The 15467-nt window shown below is 44.4% G+C and overlaps 1 protein-coding gene and 1 long non-coding RNA gene across 11 annotated transcripts in view; one reads left to right on the forward strand and one right to left on the reverse strand.

Moving 5' to 3' along the window:
- Positions 1-380: 380 nt before the first annotated feature.
- The window catches only part of LOC129838290 (myotubularin-related protein 5-like), a 74955-nt gene continuing 59868 nt past the window's right edge, over positions 381-15467 (reverse strand). For 9 of the 10 annotated variants that reach the window (XM_055905169.1, XM_055905168.1, XM_055905167.1 and 6 more), the window contains 17 exons: positions 15053-15260; positions 14437-14633; positions 12561-12698; positions 11291-11386; positions 10881-10955; positions 9838-10010; positions 9530-9706; positions 9287-9388; positions 8923-9108; positions 4879-5005; positions 4534-4664; positions 4034-4276; positions 3848-3955; positions 3398-3603; positions 3213-3300; positions 2995-3126; positions 381-2847 (listed from right to left, as the gene is read on the reverse strand). In XM_055905169.1, coding sequence (XP_055761144.1) covers positions 2749-2847; positions 2995-3126; positions 3213-3300; positions 3398-3603; positions 3848-3955; positions 4034-4276; positions 4534-4664; positions 4879-5005; positions 8923-9108; positions 9287-9388; positions 9530-9706; positions 9838-10010; positions 10881-10955; positions 11291-11386; positions 12561-12698; positions 14437-14633; positions 15053-15260 — 2486 coding nt within the window. In that variant the 3' untranslated portion in view covers positions 381-2748. The remainder of the gene's footprint in view (positions 2848-2994; positions 3127-3212; positions 3301-3397; positions 3604-3847; positions 3956-4033; positions 4277-4533; positions 4665-4878; positions 5006-8922; positions 9109-9286; positions 9389-9529; positions 9707-9837; positions 10011-10880; positions 10956-11290; positions 11387-12560; positions 12699-14436; positions 14634-15052; positions 15261-15467) is intronic. The other variant, XM_055905165.1, reaches the window with a different exon arrangement.
- Positions 10004-10471, forward strand: LOC129838292 (uncharacterized). The gene is made up of 3 exons (XR_008756843.1): positions 10004-10157; positions 10198-10341; positions 10382-10471. It is a non-coding gene; the product is annotated as an uncharacterized LOC129838292 (long non-coding RNA).

Below are 15467 nucleotides of genomic sequence, written 5' to 3' on the forward strand. Positions count from 1 at the left end.
TGTCTTTGACCTGACAGCATTTTCTTCAAAAACGTGCATGTTCTTACTTGGCGAGTCTGATTTCTGTTTCTCCTGCCTAGTCTAACAGTGGCTTCAGGAAGGCTAGATAGAGTTCAGAATGGTGATCCCTGACCATTAACCACTCCAGGGTGAGGCCCCTCTGGACAACCATCACCTGCATGGATACATGATTAATAGATCTATCACATCCACTTTCATACTGGTGCTGTGTCTAACAACCAGGGAATGAGGTTGGTTTTACCTGGCTGGTGCTGTGTCTTTGAACTCATGTAGCTCTAAAATTGAGAGCTTCATAAATCAGAGACATTAACAGTTGTTACAATCTTGGACTAAATAAGAACTTGAGACGGACAAACCAGTGAAGTTTAAACCCACAGTGTTTTTGTTTTAATTCTAAAAAATATATTACATGATTGACAGACCCGGCTCAGAGGGAAACTTCTAATTTAGAGGGGGGAAAAATCACAAATTATATTGTACTGATCTGATTAATGTTGTGGATATAATCTACCCAAATCAGGAGAGAAAATGGGATGAGCTGGCCTTTAAGTGTGTGTTGGGGTGGCTGGGTGTGACATTTTAAACACCCCACCTGTAAGCAAAAATGAGATTCTGTAACTCCATTCCAGAAAACCCACTAACTAGGGAGGCTAGTTCTTGCTCATACAAACACACCATTTCCACTCTGGTGTGATATTGATATTGGGGATGGACAATGTAAAAAAATAAAGACATGGTTTACTTATACACATTTTCCAAAAAGTAGTAGCATTAGTCACGTTAACACAGAAATAAACAAATGGCACATTGGATTCCTAATTTTAAAAATAAGTGGTGCTTGAGGAACTTTTCTTACCGAGGAGACAAAGTTAAATAAATTACTACCATAAACGTTACATACAAATCTGAGTAGTATATACAAAAGGAGTTAGACACAAATCTACAATTCAAATTTTATGTTCAACAAGACAGCAGTATAACCATATTTTACACGGCAATGTTTGTTTTAAACGAGGAGAGTGTCTGTTTTAACTTCAGGGCTAACCGATACTGCTCTGTAGCATAAAAAAAACTAAAAATTGACTTAATTGCAATCTCACAAATTCCAGCTAAACATATTCTCTCTACAAGGCTCTAACAGACATTGACTCCTATGTACAGGCTTAAGAATAGAATGTAACAGCCTCTAGCTAAAAACACTGGTTTAGACAGAAGAGCAGCGGCGAGAAAGTTGGGACTCGCTGAAGTATTACTGTTCACATCGATGCAGTTGTTCAGAAGCCAAGCTGACTCACAGACCACCAAACAAAGGCTGAGTAGGTGCACAGAGAGTGATATCTTATGCTCGGACACATGCTGTTGAGACTTTTCAATGCTATTAATTGGCTGCATAATTATAGTTGGATTTGAATTATTCTAAGTGCCTTGAACACCTAACGCCCCCCTCTGGTTAAGAACTATATTACCTGAAAACAAAATTGGTTGTTTAGACCACATCCAATCCAACTGTCTAATACTTGTCACATGTTAAAATCCACTGGCACTTGTATAACTGAAATAGCATTTGTCTAACATTGAAACAGAGGGGGGGTCGTATCCAGGAAGTCTGTCAGATCCAGTCTCGGCACTGTGCCATGTAGTAAACAGACTAGTCATCCATCCCTTAATCCCCTCTGCTCTGACCACAGGCCCCATCCACATTTTGTGCATAAATTAATCTTCACAAAAATATATCCCTCCTGTTCCTTCAGCATCCCTTAACATTCAACTGTAATAGTGGTTTTTGATGAAGTACAGCCCATAGCTTCTTGTGTAAACACTAATATTGTTCTGCAGACAGACTCCCTGTCCGGCGGATTTAGAATTTCCTCCTGGTTTGATCACGAGGGCTAATAACAGCATATCAACTGCTCTGGGTGTGATAACTAGGAGGACTGATCTCGCTCTGACCCAAAAATGTAACAGATCAGCTGTAAAAAAAAAAAAATAGAAATTCTCCATAAACCGTTGAGGGCTCCCTTGGTGGTGTGTCTGGGGAATAAGAGACATCTTAGACGGGATCTGTGAGAGTCCAACTCCTCACGGGTAAGACTCAGGCAGTGACAGAGAAACGGGAGGCTTCAACGTTAGCTAGCATCAGTTGGGGCCGATTCTGTTCTAAAGGAATTCTAAAGGAAACACTCCAATTCACTTCCTGTTTTCATGGACAACAGGCATGGCTGGGCTGGAGACAAGGCTGGATAATGTAGTTCATCATTACCTCCTCCCTGGAGTGTTGAGATGTGTGGAGGAATGGGAGTTGTAGTCTCGGAGATGGGAGGGTCTGGCTACATCTGCATGCTGGAACATGCTAGAGGCCCCAGTTAGATTACTGAGAAACTGTCCATCTTCAAGCTCACACAACAAACTACATCATGCTTTGTTTCTTTTAGCTCCATTTTGCATAGACATCCAGCGCAAAGAGTGGTTGTACTACCAAGGTGACAGGCTGCAGCCAGCAACACGGTGAGACAAAAGCGAGTGGTCATTCAGGGACTTCTTTCTTTCATTTTTATAACAAAAACACTGAAACGTGACATCAGTTCAACTGTGGAAAGGACTCTGTCTCAATCCCGCCTCCTGGAGAGGAACTCCTGTGATTGGCCAGCAGAGATGTCCATCGGGTGCCTCAGCATTGCTCATTGGTTCCTGGTTGGATAGTTCCTGTTATGGTGGAGCCGTACATCTCTAGGCATCAGAGAGGCAGCTCTGAATACTGTCCATCCACAGCTGTGCGTTGGGGCTGTCCTGCGCACAGAAGTTATACACTCTTTTGGTCGTCTTGAGCTGCCGTAGAAAGAGAACGAGAGCGGTTAAGACTGTTTGACCGTGTAGATTTTTTTGAACATTTGAGTCATTTAGCAAACACATTCGCTGATCATAACATGTCACAATACACATAAACCCATCACCCTGAGGGCTCTGGTAACTCACATCGAAGAAGGCTTTCTCCTCTATGTTTTTGGGCGCTCCCATGGAGGGCGTGCCTGGAATGACAGACTCCACCTCCGCCAGCTCAATCACCCCCTTAAACTCCTTGTCCTGCCTGGTCTCATAGTATCTCAGCTAGACAGAGAGAAATCATTGTCACCGTCATCACCACCACAGTAACAATCACCATCAGTATCATCAGTCCATCTCCCTCCTCTTACCTGATGTTTGGTCTTGTCCAGCACAAACCAGCGGGGTTTCCATGGCTTCAGCAACGCGCCTTTCTTAAACAGGATGCCCTCAAAACTCCTGGGAGTCAAAGATAGAAGAAACCCAGTCAGCCACTTTCGTAACACACTGAGGGGTAATGTGTTGCTGGGGCAGCGATAAGGGTGGGGGTACAGACCTGTTCTCACTCTCTGTGCTCTGGAACTGGCTGTATAGGGTGCTGGTGCTGGGGCGCCCGGCCACAGGGGTGGAGGTGGTGCTGGTCTCACGGTCCATGGCCAGGTTAATAGAGGAGCCCACTCCACTCTCCGGAAGGTACACCCCCTGAGACCGCCGCTGGTGACTCAGGTTGGACGACATCAGCAAGGAGCTGTTGAACGACGGCTAAAAAGAGCGAGAGAATGGAGGAAGAGCAAGAAAACACAGAGGATATTAGATGAGGGCTAATATATTCAATAAAACAGAGTTGCCACAAGGACAGTAGAACACATTACTATAAATCTACAAGAAGTTATTTTCAAATAATCTTCAAAAAGTCTAAGTAAGTATAAGTTTGTCAGTCAGAAGGATGGCATCCTAATAGCCAGTGAAACCCTAGGTTAGCTTCTGGTTGTCCAGCGTTTCTCACCCTGTTCTCCAGCTTGGCCTCGGTCCGTTGGTTGGCCTTGATCTTGTCCCAGGTGTCCTTCCATTTCTCTGGTGGCAGCCCCAACTCTGCCTCCAGACTCTGCAGGTCCTAGGACAGTCAGATTCATGTATAAGAATTTATACAGGGACTACTGCAGTATACTGATGGTAAGTAATCGCCACTAACCTGCAGCAGTTTGGTGATGGCGTCGGGTACCACTCTGCTGCGGCTGTCGTAGCAGGGCCAGACGATGCGTCGCTGGGACTTGGGGGTGGTTGTGTCTGGTTTGTCAGGTACCTCCTCAGCCAGCCTCTCCTGCCGGCCCCTCTGCACCAGCTCCCAGTCGTAAGACGGGCCCTCAGAAAGCGTCTCCTCTATGTAGAAGTCCCACACCTTCAGGTTGGAGATGAAGCTGTACGGCCGCAGCACCTGGGGAAAAGAAAATAGTAAACACACGGATTTAGCTAGTAAATGACCACATGGATTTATTTTTGTTACCACAAAACGTGCATGTAAATAAAAGTAATAATTGTAACTACAAGATCGTCTAGTACATCTTAAGTCTAAGACCGTAAAACTAAACCTCCACTTGATTAGAAAATTTATAAAATCCACTTGAATTTTCAGTAAACTTCCCCACCAGGGGGCAGTCTAACGTAACCCAGTAGAGTTCCAGGCTCACTCACCTCCTCATCCTCTGGTGAGAACATGTAGTTGAAGAAGATAGGTGTTTTCTTGTTGAGCCGGTCGATGTAATCCCACACTGACTTAAACACCTGCGGGTTCTTCCTCTCCCCCTTCTCCTCATACAGAACCCCTTAATACAGACGGAAGGTTCATCAACACACTCAACTGGCATACAAGTTACACTTAAACACCCAAAAGTGTACAGAATTAACCTACTTCTAAGAATTCTGATAGTATCTATGGGGTCTGGAGTTTCTCCTAACCATGTAACCTGAATCTGGAGATAGGCCATCTGATAAGTGGAAAACTCGAGCCCTTATCTGTAGAACGGAGAAAAGGCTCACCGAGCTCGATGCGTTCGTAGTCCGAGTCGAGCAGGAAGGTTCTGAAGCGGTTGGACACGTAGTGGTAGGCCAGGAACTTCAGGTAGTACTGACTGAACTCAAACTCCATGGGGAACTGAAGGTGGATCTGTAGGGGGGGACAGGATTTAAGGTAACACGTCAGTTTGCCCTTCCTCTGTTTACTGCTCAACTTCCTGATCGTCAAACATTCACTGGCCTTTTCTCAATTGGATTTACTCAACTCCTGTGTCCTCTTTCACCTCCTTTAGAAAAAGTTCAAATGTAATCGAGGAGAGGCGGCGAGGACAAGGAAAACGAGCTTAGACTACTCTCCTCTCCACTCACGCGTCATCGGGCGAATGTGATAAATTACATGATAAAACAGTAGCTAGTTGTACAAGACATTTTATAGATATAAGTAGCATATTGTTTTTAAACGTGTATATGCTTTTCTCCTACGAAAAAACAAAAGCTGATTCAAATGGGGTGGCAGATTTCAGAACTCTTCTGCGAAGACCTCCGATAGGATACACACAGTACATTTGGAAAGTATTCTTTTTTCAGATGTTGTTACGTTACAGCCTTATTCTAAAATGTATTAAATCGTTTTTTCTCAATCTACCCACAATACCCCATAATGAAAGTAAAAACTGTTTAGACATTTTTGCAAATGTATTAAAACATTTAAACTGAAAAACCACATTACAAAAGTATTCAGACGCTTTACTTAGTACTTCGTTGAAGCAGCTTTGGCAGCGATTACAGCCTAGTGTCTTCTTGGGTATGACGCTACAAGCTTGGCACACCTGTATTTGGGAAGTTTCTCCCATTTTTCACTGCTGATCCTCTCAAGCTCTGTCAGGTTGGATGGGGAGCGTCGCTGCACAGCTATTTTCAGGTCTCTCCAGAGATGTTCGATTGGGTTCAAGTCTGGGCGACTCAAGGACATTCATAAACGTGTCCCCGAAACCACTCCTGTGTGTCTTGGCTGTGAGCTTTGGGTGGTGTCCTGTTGGAAGGTGAACCTTTGCCCCAGTCTGAGGTCCTGAGCGCTCTGGAGCAGGTTTTCATCAAGGATCTCTGTACTTTGCTCTGTTCATCTTTCCCTCAATCCTGACAAGTCTCCCAGTCCCTGCCACTAAAAAACATCTGCCACCACCATGCTTCACCGTAGGGATGGTGCCAGGTTTCCTCCAAAGAGTTCAATCTTGTTTCTCATGGTCTGAGAGTCCTTAGGTGTCTTTTGGCAAACTCCAAGATGGTTGTCATGTGCCTTTTACTGAGGAGTGGCTTCCATCTGGCCACTCTACCATAAAGGCCTGCTTGGTGGAGTGCTGCAGAGATGGTTGTCTTTCTGGAAGATTCTCCCATCTGAGGAATTCTGTCACCTCCCTGACCAAGGCCCTTCTCCCCCGATTGCTCAGTTTGGCCAGGCGGCCAGCTCTAGTAAGAGTCTTGATGGTTCCAAACTTCTTCCATTTAAGAATGACGGAGGACATTCTTGGGGACCTTCAATGCTGCAGACATTTTTTGGTACCCCAGATCTGTGCCTCGACACAATCCTGTCTCAGAATTCCACGGACAATTCTTTCGAACTCATGGCTTGGTTTTTGCTCTGACATGCACTTTTAACTGTGGGACCTTATATAGACAAGTGTGTGCCTATCCAAATCATGTCCAATCAATTGAATTTACCACAGGTGGACTCCAATCAAGAAATATTTTTTACCCCCTTTTTTCTCCCAAAAGTTGATCCAGTCTCATCATTGCAACTCCCCAATAGGCTCAGGAGAGGCGAAGGTGGAGTCATGCGTCCTCAAACACGGCTAACTCCTTAACACCCGCCAGTTTAACCCGGAAGCCAGCCGCACCAATGTGTCAGAGGAAACACCGTTCAACTGGCGACCGGAGTCAGTCTGCAGGCACCCGGCCCGCCTCAAGGAGTCCCTAGGGCGCGATGAGCCAAGTAAAGCCCTCCCAGCCAAACCCTACCCTAACGACGCTGGGCCAATTGTGTGCCATCCTATTGAACTCCCGGCAACAGCCAGTTGTGGCACAGACCGGGAATGAACCCGGATCTGTTGTGGCACAGACCGGGAATGGACCTGGATCTGTAGTAACGCATCCAGCACTGCAATGCAGTGCCTTAGATCGCTGCGCCACCCGGTAGGCCCAGGATCTGAATACGTATGTAAATAAGGTCTGTTTATATTTTTTCATTAATTTGCTAAAATTTCTAAAAAACTGTTTTCACTTTGTAATTTTAAGGTAGTGTGTGTAGATTGATGAGTATGTTTTTTAAGAAATGTAATAATTTTTGAGTTACGTTTTAGTCTAACGTAAAACAAAATGTGGAAAAAGTGAAGGGGTCTGAATACCTTCCGAATTAACTGTATGACTATCCTCGATGAAAGGTGGCTTTCGAGGAGGGGAGGAAACTCTTCCATTTGCCTAACCTTCAAAATTGACACGCTCCTGGACCACTTAGGACAGACTTTCACCCAAATGAGAAAGAGCCACAGAGTCAGCAGACTCTGCACTCTCTCAAACAAATGTTTGGATGAAGGTGAAAGGAGGAAGACATGTTAAAACTTTTAAATAATCTGTTCTAGCACATCCATATAACAGGATGGTCGGACATAGCGTACTCATCTGATTACATTGAGGAAATATTTGATCCAGGTTAATAGCTCTTGGCTGAGCTTTGTAACATAGTTTACATGAAGAAGACTATTTAAAGACAGTCTAGGCAGAGAGAGAAAGGATTCTAGTGAGATACTGGTCATTCCGCCAATTAGGTGCCTTTTGAGTAGCATGAAAAACTGAAGAAAATTACATTTTATTTCACCTAATTTTAACATTGTTAAAAAGAGCACATGTTCAACTTAAAAAATAAAATAAAAATCCCCATCTCAAGAGGTTAACTAAAATGACTGTAGTAAATCTTGAATTATCCATAAATCCCCTTGTGACAGGGGAAATGGAAGATTGTTGTGTGAAACAGGGAGGGGCAACAATGCAAGCTTCACCAATAAGTTGTTTAAACATTTCTAGCCCGTCTGTCTATGGGTAACAGGGTTGACGTGTTATGCTCGACCCACTCAGTTACCACCAAACGGCCAAAAAGAGTAGAACCAGCCCACCAGCGGCTTCACTCTATGATTTGATTATTAGATGGTTCTTTTGAATGAAAAAAAAGGATAAAATTAATAGTTTCCCCATATTAAAATGAGAGTTCATGTGACAGGGTTGACCTTAAAATGAATCACATGAAATAATCATCTTCAGAAATGACTATCAAAGCAACAAAATAACTAGTGTTTTTACAATGATGTTGTTGGGATTGAGTGGGTTAAAAATCTTCCTACGAGTCAGAGGACACAAAATGTATTCATTTTTCCCATTCGGTCTATATTCAAGGGCATTTCATTTAATATAATTTTAAAATTCAATATTTGTGTACAATTTCTACATAAAACATCAAAGGGACGCAAAAAGCACTCATTATGGGAACGACCCAGATACACTGAGTGTACAAAATATTAAGAACACCTGCTCTGTCCATGACTGACCAGGTGAATCCAGGTGAAAGCTACGATCCCTTATTGGTGTCACCTGTTAAACTGAGGCTGTTCTGAGGGCAAAAGGGAGGTGCAACTCAATATTAGGAAGGTGTTCCTAATGTTTTGTACACATTGTTCATCCCTGTATGTGTAATAATAACACTACTGACAGTAACAGGGGGTTCAATAGAGCAAGCCAGTGTGAAGCTGGGATCATAAATACAGACAGGACGACTGAAACCCTCTGCCAGAAACGCATCAAACACGCGAGTCCATGTCACTGGCCAGGGGAAAAAATGCAGTGTCACACTCTGGTAAACGCACGCACATGTTTACTCGGACACACACCTATACAGATAAATAGCAGAATCCAGGTGATATGGGTAAAGTAGCTGACATGTAAACACTCAGTGACACGGTTAGACAAACACACTTTACTGTCACACCTGCACTCATAAAACCCACCCCCACACTTACATACCTGGTGCACGCAGTCGAGAAACTGCAGGAACACAGGTGTGAAGCCGCTGCTCTGGCTGGCCAGGGTCTGGGCGCCGCGATGACTGAACCTGTGGCCAAACGACAGCCACTCCTTCTCCACCAGCAGGCGGAAGCCATCAAAGGTCCGGTAGTACGGGTCTGACAGAAGCTGGACCAGAGACACCACCTAGAGACAGAATCGGTGCGATAGTCACAGACAGGATGACTGTAATTTATAGGTTACCTAAACAGCGGAGTGAGGAGACAGACCGTTAGCACAGGCAGAGACAGGGTTGAGACCTACATTAGCTGTGAGAGGTGTGTGTAAGCATTGCCAGTACGTTTAGGGAGTACGTGTGTTATACCTGAGTAGTGACGTCCCAGCCGTCCTCCAGACTGACCATGACTGACGAGCCGGTGTCCAACAACTCTACCACCAGGACAGACACCTGCAGAACTCTGTGGAGCTGGACACACAAACGTCATGACAAAACCACTTAAATCATACACACATGAACGTATGCAGTCAGGATAAACATACAAAAACAAAATGCATCCATAGGTCAGTCTCTTACACAATACATACACTCAATGAATGAGAGCATTACCAGGCACATCCATTCGGACTCCTCCAGGCAGCGGTGGAAGGTCATGCTGGGTTCAGAGGTGGCTGAGCTGGGAACACAGGCCTTGATCAGCTTCTTAAAGCTGTTCTTCACCTGACGCACGTCACACACCTCGATGGGCACCACCTCCCACTGCTGGAACGAGTCCTGCTTACCACCCTGATGATATGGGACAAACAGAGATCAAGGTTCAATGATACCAACACCTCCAAAGACTTGTGAGATATTGAGTCTTTATCAATATTCAAATCAGTAGACAGTCCAGTGTAGTATTGTGTATTGGCAGTTACCTTGAGCTGTGTCTTATCTCCGATGATGTAGAGGTAGGCCCTCTGCTGTTTGAGGAACAGGGCCTCGCTGGGGCCCCCGTTGGGCTGGGGAGACTCCTTACTGGACAGCCTGTTCCCCACTTCTGGGTTGTAGGCACTCAGACGCCCACTGCCCCGGATACTGCCCCACTTCCCTGGAGCACACACATACAGGTAGAGGTTTTAGAGGGGGTTATCACAAACATACAGGGAGAGGTTTTAGAGGGGGTTATCACACACAGGTTTTAGAGGGGGTCATCACACACACAGGTAGAGGTTTTAGAGGGGGTCATCACACACAGGTTTTAGAGGGGGTCATCACACACAAACACACAGGTAGAGGTTTTAGAGGGGGTCATCACACACACACATACAGGTAGAGATTTTAGAGGGGGTTATCACACACATACAGGGAGGTTTTAGAGGGGATCATCACACACACACAGGTAGAGGTTTTAGAGGGGGTAATCATACACACAGAGGTAGGTTTTAGAGGGGGTCATCACACACACACATACAGGTAGAGGTTTTAGAGGGGGTCATCACACACACACACAAACAGGTAGAGGTTTAAAAGGGGGTTATCACACACATACAGGTAGAGGTTATAGAGGGGGTTATCACACACACAGTATTTTGCTAAATAGGCTATATGTGAAAATTATGCTCCAAACCTAACAACGCTGGAAAAACATGAGTCATCAGACCACTCACAGCACACAGTAGTAATCAAACACAGAACAGAAACATGGACAAACAGTACAATCTGCAGCAGGGTGTGTGGAGTCGACGGCCCACTAGAAAAGCATGCAAACAGATGCCTAGAAAGAAGAAGAGACTCTCGCCAACAAAGAGATTGGACAACAAAAGGTTAGTCCTGAGAGAGCGAGACACACACTAGGACATCACAGGGAAAGAGGGACCAACGGGCAGGGGTGCCAGCCAACGCAGACAGACTGACTGACTTCACTGTTAAGAGTCCTGATTGGTTAGATTGGGGAGCTAGGGGTCGGTGCATACTCTACCTCCAGGGGGGTTTCTGGCCTTGCCTGAAACTCTGGGCTGAGAGAGGGAGATGACCCTCGCCCTTTGACCCAGAGCTGAGGTCAAATGACACAGAGATGATGCCCGTTAACCAACACCATAGGGAGAGATGGTTTCACACAGCTATACATACACACAGGCCCAAATATGGATAAGCTATGGAGATGCGTTATTATTCAGGTAACATAACCACCATTCCTCTTTGGGTTAAAACACACTCGCATGTCAATTTGTTCCAGTGAATGTTCCTTGGCATGTAATTGTAGGGCAAGTCACAATACAATCCCAAACCAAACCTAGAAATAAGACATTCCTTGCAAAGGAAGTTTCAATGAACTAATTGACGCAAGTAACACAACCATATACAAACACAGTAAAACCACAATCTCACCTCCGCGGCTGAAGGTTCCAGGTACGTCCTCCTTGCCTCCCATCACCTGTTTCATCAGAGCTCCGATCTTAGGCTGCCTCAGCTTATCTGACGAGTCTGGATATAGACACAGGCAAAGGGTCACAAACTCTGGCTTAAGAGAGAGTGTGTGTGTTTCAGGGTTTCCTTTAGGAAAATGTGGCACTGGACATTTGATCGACAGCATAATTCACCAAACATTTGAGAAATGTACCAGACCTATATGCATTGGGTGTGTGACCTGACTAGCGCATCTACCCACAGTGCTCAGAATGACTGAAATCAGATCTTGATTATGATAAGGCACTTAACAGAACATGCAACTCGAGGATGCAACGGCTCGCGTCCTTCCGAATTCCGAAGCGCACTTTGAAGATGTTAGAACAACGGTCCACATTCACTTTTCCTCAGCTAACAAGACGAGTAAGGAACAAGAAAATCACTAGCCTGTGTCAATCTACTGTCCACCATTGCAGAACATTTGACCTATTCTATTTGTCAGCTTGTCATTCTGTGCGAGAAAGAAATGGCCTATTCCAAACAGACTGGGACAATAGATCCCAAATGCATCCAACCAGTACATCAAAATTAAAAGCATCGAGGCTCATGCACAGATCAGAAGGTTTAGCTTAAAATGTTGATAAACAATTATTTATTCACATTATAAGCGCAGCAATGCGCACACGGCAGTTATAGGCTACACGCTAATATTAGTTCCATAATGCAATTAGCGTAAAAACACTGTTGCAGCACATCAGAGATCTAAAGATGCAACAACTAGCATGGATTGCTAATATGACTAGGATTGTGTTTTTGGCTACTGGACAATGAAAGACAGTTGATTGAAATAAAAATAGTAGCTCTTTAATGCTGGCTATCAAAACAGTTAACACGCAATTGCATTTAAAATTGTTGTGCGATGATTGGGCTTATAAAAGCTCTGGCACTGTTTTACAGATATCTTCTGTATCTGTATGTGCGTGTGATAAATAAGAATCATAACGACTAAAGGAAATAAACAAATTATGCAAATGAACCTATAGACCGATAAGCATGATCCGGTCAAATGTATTTCCATCGACTGGAGTTTCCAGCAACGAATAGGCTAAAAAGCATTATTTTGAAATAGGATTGTTATTTTTTGTGGGACAATTGGCCGGTGCCAATTTATCATCTTCTCGTACATTTGTTTGGGACAAAAGCCAGGTATTACTGGCTAACGGAAACCCTGATGTGTATGTGTGTGTCCTACCTGAGGTGCTCATGTGAGTGGAGGTGAAGCCGCCAAGTGTGTTCCTGCCACTGGGCTCACAGTAGGAGGGCATGGAGCTGATGATCGCCTGCATGTACTTCTCCTGCTCCAGGCTGGTCGAGTCGGCCTGGGAGGGGCCTGGGGAAGGGTCACAACTGTCAATCACCACTGGTTTATGCAGCTTTGCATGCTGGGTATAAAATGCTGAAGACTAAAAAATGCTGCTCAAGCTATAAGGGACATGCTGTGCATTTCAATGAATCTAAAGTGTTTGCTCATTGTTTCTGATGAGTTGAGACTTATACTTCCACATTCAATTGCTACTGATATACAGTTGAAGTCAGAAGTTTACATACACCTTAGCCAAATACATTTAAACTCAGTTTCACAATTCCTAACATTTAATCCTTGTAAAAATGCCCCGTCTTAGGTAAGTTAGGATCACCACTTTATTTTAAGAATGTGAAATGTCAGAATAATAGTAGAGAGAATTATTTATTTCAGCTTGTAAGGTTTGTAAGCCTCCTTGCTCGCACAAACTTTTTCAGTTCTGCCCACACATTTTCTATGGGATTTAGGTCAGGGCTTTGTGATTGCCACTCCAATACCTTGACTTTGTTGTCCTTAAGCTATTTTGCCACAACTTTGGAAGTATGCTTGGGGTCATTGTCCATTTGGAAGACCCATTTGCGACCAAGCTGTAACTTCCTGACTGATGTCTTGATATGTTGCTTCAATATATCCACATAATTGTCCTTCCTCATGATGCCATCTATTTTGTGAAGTGCACCAGTTCATCCTGCAGCAAAGCACCCCCACAAATGCCAACCCCGTGCTTCACGGTTGGGATGGTGTTCTTCGGTTTGCAAGCCTCCCCCTTTTTCCTCAAAACATAACGATGATCATTATGGCCAAACAGTTCTATTTTTGTTTCATCAGACCAAAGACATTTCGCCAAAAAGTACGATCTTTGTCCCCATGTGGAGTTGCAAACCGTAGTCTGGCTTTTTTTATGGTGGTTTTGGAGCAGTGGCTTCTTCCTTGCTGAGCGGCCTTTCAGGTTATGTCGATATAGCGTATTACTGTGGATATATACCCATTTCCTCCAGCATCTTCACAAGGTCCATTGCTGTTGTTCTGGGATTGATTTGCACTTTTCGCACCAAAGTACGTTCATCTCTAGGAGACAGAACACGTCTCCTTCCTGAGCGGTATAACGGCTGCGTGGTCCCATGGTGTTTATACTTGCGTACTATTGTTTGTACAGATGAATGTGGTACCTTCAAGCATTTGGAAATTGCTCCCAAGGATGAACCAGACTTGTGGAGGTCTACAATTGTTTTTCTGATGTCTTGGCTGATTTCTTTTGATTTTCCCATGATGTCAAGCAAAGAGGCACTGAGTTTGAAGTTAGGCCTTGAAATACATCCACAGGTACACCTCCAATTGACTCAAATGATGTCAATTAGCCTATCAGAAGCTTCTAAAGCCATGACATAATTTTCTGGAATTTTCCAAGCTGTTTAAAGGCACAGTCAACTTAGTGCATGTAAACTTCTGACCCACTGGAATTGTGATACAGTGAATTATAAGTGAAATAATCTATCTGTAAACAATCTTTGGAAAAAAAAACTTGTCATGTATAAAGTAGATGTCCTTACCGACTTGCCAAAACTATAGTTTGTTAACAAAAAATGTGTGGAGTGGTTGAAAAACGAGTTTTAATGACTCCAACCTAAATGTATGTAAACTTCCGACTTCAACTGTAGCTGGCTTTGGAGTGGTTTGGCGTGTTTTATTATTCCTAAACAAAGCCCAACATCCCCAGTCATTCCCTTAAAGACACCATCTAACTAATTTTTAGTGCGTGTCGTACCGGCGCTGGGGGCATTGGGGGACTTGAAGAAGCCCACCACTCCCTTAGCATGGAGGCCTGCAGAGCGCAGCAGCACAGCCTTGGTACGAGAGTTCCTCCAGCACACCACAGGGAAACGGTTCTGTCTGTAACAGCGGGAGATGCGCTGGATGGTGGAGTCTGGGATGCTCTGGGGCACGATCAACAGGCCGGGGTAACTGGTAACACACACAGACAGAGAGAGAGCGAGAGCGAGCAGAGGGAGTTAGGGTCGAGATGACATTCTGTTCATGTCACTGCAGAATGTCATGACCACAAGATAATGTCATGTGTTTAAATATATTTGTTCATTGGCCCACTGCATATCAAGTTCCATCAAAGTAAAACGACTGAATGTTGATTAATATAAATGTCAAGATCAAACGTGTACATTCAACCAGAATCCAAAACTTAGACTAAACTCAGGAAGTTACTTGAAACATGGTCCATATACAGTTTGACCATAAACCTGCCACATGCAATTGAGATTCCCTAAAAGCGAAGAGTATCGAAGGGGCGTGTTTTTTGTGAGTCCCACATGAGATTTGGCGGTGAACCGTAAAAACCTGTTCTATTTGCGGTTGGACCGTGAACTTACCTCCTGCAGACGGTGTACATGCGGTTGACGGTGGAGATGCGGAAGGGCTCGTTCTTGGAGCGCGTCAGGCTGTTACTGAGCGTGCCCAGTCCTAGCCGCTGGTAGTCACGGCAACAGGCGCGCTCCACCACGTTGCTCATGGTCTGTCTGTCCGAGGAGCGGATGGTGGAAGACAGGGTGAGGGAGCCCTGGTCCAACTCCTCTGAGACTGTAGCAGACACACAGACAGTCAGAGACAGTCTACACTGGTCTACTACATCAGGTCAAACACTGTAGAGACCATTCAACATTTTAATTTCTGAAAGTTAAACAGCAACTCAAGACTTTCACATAAAACATGTATTTATGTCAATGTGTGGATCTTGCACCAGTTGCGTGGAATGCGTGGATCTTAAGTCAAAATGCCACCCTAAAC

This window comes from Salvelinus fontinalis, chromosome 39 (genome assembly GCF_029448725.1).
Source record: "Salvelinus fontinalis isolate EN_2023a chromosome 39, ASM2944872v1, whole genome shotgun sequence".
In the NCBI taxonomy this organism is placed as follows: domain Eukaryota; kingdom Metazoa; phylum Chordata; class Actinopteri; order Salmoniformes; family Salmonidae; genus Salvelinus; species Salvelinus fontinalis.